This window comes from Sorex fumeus, unplaced genomic scaffold (genome assembly GCF_029834395.1).
Source record: "Sorex fumeus unplaced genomic scaffold, SorFum_2.1 ptg000019l, whole genome shotgun sequence".
In the NCBI taxonomy this organism is placed as follows: Eukaryota; Metazoa; Chordata; class Mammalia; order Eulipotyphla; family Soricidae; genus Sorex; species Sorex fumeus.
The window spans coordinates 1,346,666-1,358,010 of NW_026606076.1; the positions used below are offsets into that span (position 1 = coordinate 1,346,666).

The 11,345-nt window shown below is 46.8% G+C and overlaps 1 protein-coding gene across 1 annotated transcript; it reads right to left on the reverse strand.

The window, feature by feature from the left end:
- Positions 1-709: 709 nt before the first annotated feature.
- On the reverse strand, positions 710-10,775 carry LOC130022483 (zinc finger protein 426-like). The gene is made up of 6 exons (XM_056113256.1): positions 10,743-10,775; positions 9,434-9,560; positions 8,435-8,515; positions 6,464-6,540; positions 4,180-4,535; positions 710-713 (listed from the first exon to the last, which is right to left on the reverse strand). The coding sequence occupies exons 1-6, from the start codon at positions 10,773-10,775 to the stop codon at positions 710-712; spliced, it is 678 nt and encodes a 225-aa protein (XP_055969231.1).
- Positions 10,776-11,345: the final 570 nt, after the last annotated feature.

The window sequence follows — 11,345 nt, forward strand, 5'->3', positions numbered from 1 at the left end:
AAAAACCATGAAAAAGCCCCAGAAGCTGGTGCTGCCCTATTGGTCACAGTACAGGGACTGGAGGTAAGAGGCACTCACATCCTACCACTAACTGGCTTTCAGTGTCCCCCTTCCACGGTGAAGTATCACTTTGAACTTCACACGTGTGCCCATAGGAGGCCTGATCCACTTGACATCCTAAGGAAGGAAAAGAGCATCTGGAAGACTCCCATCTGTGACATCATCCTTTTCACCAAGGAGCCTTGAAGTGCCAGGTTCCAAGTGCAGACAGACCATTATGCCAGCGCAGGTGAATCGGTGCAAGGGGGATGAGCTCGGATAAAGGAGAGGAGAGGTAAGTGCTGGAGGGGCTGGTGGTCACAGAGTTGAGGGCAGCGAGTTAAGGCGGAGTCCCTTGGTCCTGTACTGGTCAAACATGGAACCAATGCTCTCACACACACGTCCATCATAAAAACAGAAGCAGGATGATTCAAGGTAAAACAGGCAAGTAGGTTGGAAATGGCTCATGGGACAATGAGTTTCTCCAGGAAGTCATCAATCAAGATGGGTGCAGTGACTCTGAAGCCAGCCCTGAAGATGCAGAGGAACTGGCCTAGTAGCAACCCAGAGAGCTGGAGAGACACTGGACAGGAGCAAAAGTTGGGAAGAACAGCAGAGGGCACTGTACAGTGAACACTCTACCCCTTGACAACACGTGAGGAGGGAACTCTCACCTACAAGAAAACCCCAGGACTCAGCTTTAGAAACATGTTTTCAACCCAAAGTCAGAGGGGTAGTACAGTGGCTTGAAACCTGTGCTGAATATACTTCCCCCAAGTCCAGAACAATGCCAGGACAAACTCCTAAGAACTGCCAAGTAAGGGATAAGTAACGTCAAATATACTCTAATAAATAAATCCCACGCAGGATCAACCCTAAGAATAGGGAGGCGTATATGGAGCTAATAACTGGGCAATAAATTGTACCGGATCATTTTGTAGATTTGGTCATTTGATAAAGACCAAAAACGGTTTTAATCATTCTGGTGTCTACTAAGAGTTGAGATTATACCACTTCCAAATGCAAATGTTCTGTCTTCTTTTCTCCTAAGATTACTGAAATGAGGAGGGTGGAATCCAGGAATGTGACCACCCTTTATTGTCCCGTCATCACAACTGATGCTATTCCCTGCTGAGATGGGAGTTTGGGCGCTCTTCAAGTTCCCACTGTCTGTCCTCCTGTTGTTCGTCCATTGTCTCGAGCAGGCCCCAGTAACGTCTCCTTCGTCCTAGCCCTGAGATTTTTTAAAAAGTGCCATATTCAAGGCTCTTTCAGGGTTAGGAGAATGAGACCCTTCATTGTTACTGGTATTTGGCATACTGGGTACGCCATGGGGAGTTTGCCAGACTCTGCCATGTGGGCAGGTTACATTCGGTAGCCTGCCAGTTTGTCCAAAGTAGGAATGAGATAATAAGATGTCTACAGCCATACCACCCTGAACGCGCCCGATCTCCAAGTTCCCACCATTTGTAAAACTTTTTTGCTCCTGGGGCCTGTTCCATCCTTTCATAGAAAAATCAGAAATCTTTCTATGCACAGTCAAGTCCATTTCAACTGTCTCCAATCCACCTTTTTAAAGAACATGGACAGGGCCATTATCCCAAACTTTTCAGAAATATCCTCAATGCTTAGGTAATTCTAATGAACATCCGAATCAAGGAGTGCAGAGCTGATACAGTAGGTAGGTTCTTGACTGCACAAGACTGATCTGGATTCCAAGTCCAGATCCCCATCAGGATACATGTGTCCTCCCTCACAGGTATGGATGAACTCAGAGACAAGGGTATTGTTTGAGCAAAGAAAGTACGGCAACTCAAAATATAACAGAAGAAAGCCTAAAGAATGGAGGTTGGCCTGTTTTTTCCATTCCAAAGGATTCACTGCAACATCCTGGTTGATCTCTATCATAAATCCCGCAAACCAAGGCCTCCTAGTCAAGCCAGAATGTGAGCGAAAAATGAGGCAGTGACATTTCCAATTGAGGGGTGGTTTTTGTCCCTGTTTACTTAGTTCTTATTTAATCAATTTCCACTTGGATTACATCACCAAGACCCATTATTTATAAGATAACATACATGTCAAGTCTAAATGCTGGGACGCTGATGTAGAGTGGTAATCATGGTAATCATTACCATGCCAAGGGATGTGTAATCACCAGCAACTACCTTTCCCTCACAGTACTGAAGTCACTGTAAATTTGTCACATGCTACCAGGGGTCTTTCTTGTGTGTTTTTTTTTTTTGTTTGTTTGGTTTCTTTCTTTTTTTTTTTTTTTTTGCTTTTTGGGTCACACCTGGTGATGCTCAGGTGTTACTCCTGGCTCATGTACTCAGGAAGTACTCCTGGCGGTGCTCGGGGGACCATATGGGATGCTGGGAATCGAACCTGTGTTGGCCATGTTGGCTGTGTGCAAGGCAAACGCCCTACCCACTGTGCTATCGCTCCAGCCCCCAGGGGTCTTTCTTGACTGCACTTTTGCAACACCCGATCAACCTCGTCCAAGCAAAACTTTATTTATTTATCTTTTTGCTTTTTGGGTCACACCTGGCGATGCTCAGAGGTTACTACTGCCTCATGCACTCAGGAATTGCTCTTGGTGGTGCTCAGAGGACCATATGAGGCGCTGGGAATTGAACCTGTGTCGGTCATGTTGGCTGTGTGCAAGGCAAACGCCCTACCCGCTGTGCTATCGCTCCAGCCCAAAGAAACTTTATTTTTTGAAGGGGGTTAGTTCTGAACTTGGGGATTATTATTAGAGGATGGAGTCATCCGGTATGAATATTACTATGTTTCCTAAGGCTTGAGGGCAACACATAGGCCTTCCCGTTCTCTACACACTAAAGGTTCTCGACACTGTGTATTTTCATATGCCTACTGAGGCCTGAGTTCTTGGTGAAGGCCTTCCCACATTCCTTACAAACATAAGGCTTTTCTCCGGTATGAGTAATTATATGATTTTTAAGGTCTGAGGAATGAGTGAAGGCCTTTTCACAGATCTTACATTTGTAAGGTTTCTCTCCAGTGTGGATTCTTCTGTGTACACTAAGATTTGAGGACGTACTGTAGGACTTGCCACACTCCTGACACACATAAGGCTTCTCTCCAGTATGAGTATTTATGTGATTTTTAAGGGCTGAGAAATTAATGAAGGCCTTTCCACATGCCTGACACTTATAAGGCTTCTCTCCGGTGTGAATTCTCCTATGTACAGTAAGTACTGACGATCTGCTAAAGGGCTTCCCACACTCCTGACATACAAAAGGCTTTTGTCCTGAATGAGTTCTCCTGTGTACAGTGAGCACTGAGGAGGAGCTGAAGGCCTTCCCACACTCCTGACACACGTAAGGCTTCTCTCCGGTATGCGTTCTCATATGCTCAGTCAGGCCTGACTGTTGAGTGAAGCCCTTTTCACATGTCTTACATTTATAAGGTTTCTCTCCGGTATGAAATCGCCTATGTCTAATAAGCATTGAGGATGTGGTAAAGGTCAAACCACACTCCTGACACACAAAAGGCATCTCTCCTGAATGAGTTCTATGGACAGTGAGCGTTGAGGTTGTGCTAAAGGCCTTCCCACACTCCTGAAGTACACAAGCCTTGCCTCCAGTATGAATTTGCGAGTGATACAAAAGGCTTGATGGATAATCAAAGGCCTTCCCACATTCCTTACAGATATACCATTTCCCTCCAGTCTGATTTCTCTTGTGCCTGGAAAGGCTTGAGCAATGAGCAAAGACCTTTTCACAGTCCTGACAGGAATACAGTTGCTCTCCGGAGTGACTCTTCCTGTGACAAGAAAGGTCTGAGTAGCAAGTGAAGACTTTCCCACAGTCCGGACATGAGTAAATTTTCATTCCTGTATGAATTTCCCTGTGGAGACTAAGTTGTGAGGACAGGGTAAAGGCCTCTCCACATTCCTCACACGCGTGAGGTTTCTCTGCAGTCTGAACTCTCCTATGTATAATACATTTTGAGGGGGAAGTGAAAGGCTTCCCAGAGTCCACACACATAAACGGTTTCTCTCTGGTTTGGATCTTTGGACTGTCAAACTGGGATGACACTTCACGCAAAGTGTGTTCTCCCTGGTGATAATCCTGGGGATTCTGTCCACTGGGGGTTTCTAAGAGAACATCTCTGTGCCGAGGACCTGGGCGGAAGGCTCCCCCACATTCCTTACTCTTGGACAGGGTCAGTCCATGATGACTTTGCTCGTGGGACTGTCGGCGTGAGGAACTCACTATCAATGGTGCTCCTCTCCCACAGTCCTGGGCCTGCATCCTTGGTGGGGGTTGTTTCCAAAAACTGAGGACAACAGACTGTGAGATTTTCCCAGAGAAGGGCTTCTTCAGAGTGAGGTCACTCTCTCCATTCTGATCACCCTCAGAAGACATCTCATCTGCCTGGGAATCCCCATGGGGCTGAGGGCAGGATTGTTCACTCAAGACATTGTCACAGAGCGCAGGATCAGAGACATTCCACCGGGGCTGGCTGTTTCCCTGTAGAATGCGAAGGAGGATTCCAATTATTGCTCTATTCCTTAAGAGTCTCCCTGTCAAAATAGAAACTGAGGCCTGCAGGTTGGTTTCTAATATTTCCACCACAAGAAATGCCATGCCTGACACGTGGATGGCTTTTCATTGGAACGACCCAATGTTTCTACATGGTGGATGTACAGAATTGAAGGATGAGCAATCATTAATTTTTGTTTTTAAAACTCAATGAATAGATACATAAAATGGACATAAGGTCATCTGCAGGACACCAAAGAAGTAGGTTCAAGCAAAATAAAACACATCTGAGTCTCGGTTTGGTTTTAGCACAGCATGCAACCTGTGATGCATCAGTTAAGGCAAGGATGCAACCCTACCCATCCAAGATGGAGCACAAGTTTCACTGAAAACATCTCACCACAAGCGAATCCTCTCTAGGATAAATTAATTTTTTTGTCCTTTTTTTTGTTTTGCAGTCTATATTTATTTTATTATTATTTTTTGAAGTAAATAGATTTTATTTGGAGGATTTTTAGGTATGGAGGGAGAGAGAGTGAGAGTAACGTAGTCAAGAGAGAACACGGGCTTCTCTAAGGGCAGAGAGAGAGCCCCTACACACATCCTAGCATTAGACAGAAGAGCATGAAAGTACACATCTCAAGAGGGGAGATACCGGCGACATATGTGCTCAGGCACCACATGTGCTCGGCCACGTGGGCGCGAGCAGCACATGGACTCGGGCAGCATATGCACGCCAGTTTATATTTATTTTGAACTATCACTCGTGGCAACAAACCAGTTCTTTGAAATAATTAACTCGTGCTTACTTTTGTCCCAATGAAAAAAATCACAGTACTTCTTCGAAATTAAAGATAGTAGGAATTGAGGCTGGAATGCTAGGACAGTGGGAAGAGCATTTCCGTTGCATGGTGTGGACTTAGTTTGATCCCTGGCGTCCCACATAGAACTCTGAGCACTTCCAGGAGTAATTCCTGAGTGCAGAGCCAGAAGTAACTTATCAGGTGGGACTGGAGTGATAGCACAGCGGGTAGGGCATTTGCCTTGCACGCAGCCGACCCGGGTTCGATTCCCAGCATCCCATATGGTCCCCCAAGCACTGCCAGGAGTAATTCCTGAGTGCATGAGCCAGGAGTAACTCCTGAGCATTGCTGGGTGTGACCCCCCAAAAAAAGCAAAAAAAAAAAAAAAAAAAAAACCAAAAAAAAAACCAACCCTTATCAGCATCACTGTGTGTGAATGAAAATGCAAGAAATAATAATAAAAAAATAACAATAACAGGAATATCTTTAGATTTTCTTTTACTTTTATTTTTTGCTTTTTATAACAAGTCTCACAATGTTACTGGGCCCGCTCGAGCAAATCAATGAACAACGGGAGGACAGTGACAGTGACAGGTCATACTAGGCAATGCACAGGGGTTACTCCTGGCTCTGCACTCAGGAATTACTCCTGGCGATGAACAGAGGATCATATGGGATGCTGGGGATCAAACCCGGGTCAGCCGCTTGCAAGGCAAACACCCTACCCCTGTACTATAGTTCCAGTCCTCTATCATTAAATTTTATTTTATTTTATTTTTTTGCTTTTTGGGTCACACCTGGCGATGCACAGGTGTTACTCTTGGCTCCGCACTCAGGAATCACCCCTGGCGATGCTCAGGGGACCATATGGGATGCTGGGAATCGAACCCGGGTTGGCCGCGTGCAAGGCAAACGCCCTACCTGCTCCAGCCCCCATCATTAGATTTTAAAATGACAGATTTTAGCACCGTGTGAGTCTACAGACCTTTTACTCCCAGCATTAGGCTGCAAAGTTCTTTCCTTTAGTGCCACATCTCCACCTTTCAAGTCACGTACTTGTTCCAATGAATTATGCCACCAACATAATATTTATATATAAAGTGCAAATCTTACCAACTCACTCATATTCAGTGACTCAACTCCCAAATCAAATTGCTGCAGAGAAAACTCCTGGAGATGTGATTTAACTTCTGAAATCAAACACAAAACACAACGTAGTAATGGAATGTAGTTGAATGAGGTCCATTGTGGGGAATGCTGGGAGTAGCTTGAGAATCCACAAAATAGCTTCTTGGGTTTGGTTTTTTAACCAGACCTGGTGCTATGTGGGGACCATATGGGATGCCAGGGATTCATCTGGGTCCGCCACATGCAAGGCAACTACCCTCCCTGCTGTGCTACCTCTCCAGCTCAAATCAGCTTTGTTCCAGGCTCATGCATTCACTATGAAAACAGAAAAGCAAAAGATATTTCTTAGTGGATCTCATTCTTGCTTTGGACAACCTGGCAGGCTACCGAATGTAAACTGTCCGCATGGCAGAGACTGGCAAACTCCCCGTGGCGTACCCAATATGCCAAATACCAGTAACAATGATGGGTCTCATTCTCCTAACCCTGAAAGAGCCTTGAATATGGCACCTTTTAAAAAATCTCAGGGCTAGGACGAAGGAGACATTACTGGGGCCTGCTCGAGGCAATCGACGAATAACAGGATGGTCGTGATGGTCGTCGTGATGATTTCTTAGTGGATTAGAGAGAACAGCTAAGAGGGCATTTGCTTTGCCTGAAGCTGTCTGGGGTTGATCCCTAGCACCACCAAAAGTAACCTCTGAGAGCTGCCAGCAATAAATACTGAAAATTCCCGGGCCAAAAACCAAAACAAAAAAAATTTCTTAATATAGTGACAAAATACGTTAATGATCTGAGGGGAAAAATAAGCATTAAAGAGGGTAGAACTCCTGGGAATATACCCCGGAGAAGCAAAAAAGTATAGCTGAAGTGACATCTGCACTTGTTTGTTCATTGCAGCACTGTTTATAATAGCTAGAATATGGAAAAAACCTGAGTGCCCGAGAACAGATGACTGGTTAAAGAAACTTTGGTACATCTACACAATGGAGTACTATGTAGCAGTTAGAAAAAATGAAGTCATAAAATTTACAGACAGGTAGTACTACATGGAAAATATCATGCTAAGCAAAATGAGTCAGAAAGAGAGGGACAGACATAGAAAGATTGCATTCACCTGGATAACATAAAGTAACAAAATAAGAGACTAACACCCAAGAGTGGCCGGGATTAGTACCAGAAGGTTTGCTCCATGGCTTGGAGGCCAGCCACACATGCTAGGGGCAAAGGCAGCTCAGATAGAGAAGGGAGCACCAAATAAAGGGTGCTGGGAAGATCTGCCCAGGATGGGAGATGCATGCTGAAAGTAGTCTATAGACAGAACATGATTGGCACCCAGTGTCTCTTCTGCAGACCACAGCACCCAAAAGGAGAGATAGAACAAAAGGGAGTGCCCTGCCACAGAGGCAGGGTGGGATGGGGGATAGGAGGGGTGGGAGGGATACTGGGATTGGTGGGGGTGGAGAATGGGCACTGGTGGTGGGATGGGTACTCGATCATTGTATAACTGAAACCCAAGCACAACAACTTGTAAGTCTACAACTGTACCTCATGGTGTTTCACTAATAAAAAAAAATTAAAAAAAAAAAAACCAACTTCAAAGGAACAAAGCAAAAAAAAAAAAGAGGGTAGAGGGGCATTCATTCAGCTTCTCCTGAAAGGCAACACCATCAGTGGAGGCTGTACGATGGACCGGTGTAGCAAGACGGGGGGGCCAAGGGCTGTGAATCCCATGAATATTCTACATGCCTGACAGATAAGAAATAATGATGACAATGAAAAGAAGGAAAAGCGTAGGATCATTCCATGACAGTTCATGAAGTGAAGGGCAGCGTGAGCATGGCAGACGCCTGCCTCCAGGAGCTCAAGGCTCCCGGGGCCTACATGTTTCACACGAACTCAGGGCACCCCCACATCGCCGAGGATCTGAGCCAGGGAGGGTCCTCAGACACTCACCTACACACATGCCTCTCCTCCCTGGCCTCAGGGCTCCTCCTTCCAGCCAGGAGATCACCGCAGGCTTCACCCTGGAAAGCCCTGTCCCCACAAGAAAGGGTATTAGTGACAAGCCAACCCCGTGTGTCCCAAACAAAATCAGGCAAATTCCTGGAAAGGCTTGAACAGAAACTCTACTTCTGATATGCCCCAAATTGGCAGTTATAAGCAACCTAAGTCCCAGGTTTCAATTTCAGTCTGCAATGGAATCATATTAAAGCCCCCAAAAAGCACTGGAAGCGCTTCCAATCACTAAAATACAACAGCACATTGATGGGGTGATGCCCTAAAAAAGAAATGAACTTGTGCTCAGAGTGATAGTCCAGCAGGGCAGTCACCTGGTGATACACACACATACCAATTTGTTTCTTGGCAACCAGAGGAGCCAGGAGCACCGCCAGGAGAAATTTCTGAATATATAGCCAAGAGTAATCCCTAAGGGTTGCTGGGTGTAGGTCCCTAACCAAATTAAAACTGAAAAATAAATAAATAAATAAATAAAATAAATGACGTTTCAGGCCAGGTACAGCAGAACGGTGGGTAAGGCACTTGCCTTGTAGGTGCTGACCCGGTTTAGTCCACAGCACCCCCACGGAACCCTGAGCACTGCCAGGAGTGATCCTTCAGCACAGAGCCAGGAGAAATGTGGACTGTGTTCAACACTCCAGTGAAGGGTTGAACAAGAACAAATTCATTCAGCAATAGAAAGATCTATTTAGAGGAACCTGAGCGACAGAAGAGCACGTGGGGTACTTTGCTATGCTCATGACTGACCTGGGTAGATGCCCTGCATCCCATCAGTAAGCCTGACCATTGCAAACTACGGCCAAATAACAGAAACAGAAAAAAAGAAACAAACATGTGAAACAGTTATCAGCATTGCTGTCAATAATCCTGGCCCATCAGAACCACTGCCCCTGGGGAACCCACAGGCAAGTCCTGCCCCCATGCTGCTCTCACCAACGGCCCGAAGGTGCTGGTAGGTCTCCAGCATCACGTCCCTGTAGAGCTTTCTCTGAGAGGCGTCCAGGCACGTCCACTCCTCTGGGGAGAAGCTCACGGCCACGTCGGGGAAGGTAACTGTGTCCTGAGCCAACACAAAAGGGGGCGGAAGTCAGGGCCCATGTTGACCCTATTCCCAGGGTATGAGGATGGGACCCCTCAGCGTCCTAAAGGGGCTCAACGGACTCTCTGTCAGGAAGAATCGGCCTCTTCATGAGCCCTCCTGGCTGACCCTGGAGAAATCAGTCCAGACATTATTCTAAGGCAGTTGGATCTGATAAAATGTGAGAACGCTATACTAGAAGGTTTCTGGAGGTGCCGGTCTTACACACAGCCACCCCTAAGCCAATCCCAAACCACTGGTCCAGTGAGCACTGCAGAGTAACAACTGGGCACTGAACCAGCAGGACCCAAAAGGCAAAGCTGGGTTTGGCCCAAAACATGAAACACACACACACACACACACACACACACACACACACACACACACACACCCAGCACCCCCACATCCTCTGTTCTAGGAATGAGCAGGGGACACTTGATTTCCAGTGAGCGGATCAAAGCCGTGTGAGGACGTACGTGACTGTCAATCACAATCAATCACAAATCATCCTGTTAATCGTCGATTGCCTCGAGCAGGCCCCAGTAACGTCTCCTTCATCCTAGCCCTGAGATTATATTCAAGGCTCTTTAGGAGAATGAGACCCATCATTGTTACTGGTATTTGGCATATTGGGGATGCCACGGGGAGTTTGCCAGACTCTGCCGTGTGGGCAGGCTACATTCGGTAGCCCGCCAGTTTGTAGGACTCAGAAATCACGTTTCAGGCCTGCCTCTAATCCCTGCCAAACCATGTAAAAGTGTACTTTTTGGCTGGCTTTTTGGATTATCAAGTGTTGCTTCAGACTCTGCACTTCGGACTTACGACTGGCAGTGCTCAGGGAACCACACGGGATGAAAGTTGACCCTTAGACCAGCCGGGTGAGAGGCAAATGCCCTCCTCCTGTACTTGGGGACCCAAGACCTGGCAGGAGTAATCCTTGAGCACTGAATTAAAAGTACTTATAGAGCACCAGTGGGTGTGGTCAAACCCGAATATCAGGAAACAAACAAACAAGGACAAAGTGGCCTCAAACAGCAGAGAGTCGAAGCACTCGGGCCAGGTACTACATTCCAGGGCTCCTTCCTGAAACACAAGAGACAGAAGGCCCTGGAAGTCTGTGCGTGCCTGTCACTGCATCATGTCACCACATCACTCTCCTCCCACCTGGGGACAGTGTGTCAGATGGCGCGTCACCATTGTCGTCAGATTCTGTAATTCCTGAGGATCAGCAGGTCGCTCCGTGGAATCACCTGGAAGAGAAGTCAGAGCCATGAGCACCAGAGAGGAGCAAACTGATGGCCCTGACCAGAAGTCTCTGCAGTGGAGCCGTAAAGGTCCTGACCAGCCTCACCCTGAGGCACAGCTCACAGACCCACCCAGGGAGACAGTGCCAGATGCTACTTCCTCTCTGGGGGACACAGAAGTGCATTGTAATCCAGGATACCCATCGCTCTCGGGGGAGGTAAAGCAAGCAGCTGACCTGCTGTCCTGTTTCTCAGGGCCCTTGGGTCCACTCTTTTTTTTGTTTTGCTTTTTGGGTCACACCTGGCGATGCACAGGGGTTACTCCTGGCTCTGCACTCAGAAATCACTCCTGGCGGTGCTCAGGGGACCATATGGGATGCTGGGAATCGAACCTGGGTCGGCTGCGTGCAAGGCAAACGCCTTACCCGCTGTGCTATCTCTCCAGCCCCCCTTGGGTCCACTCTAACTGAAAATTTTATAATATCTAATCAGACATATGTAACTGAATGGATGAAAACTAGGT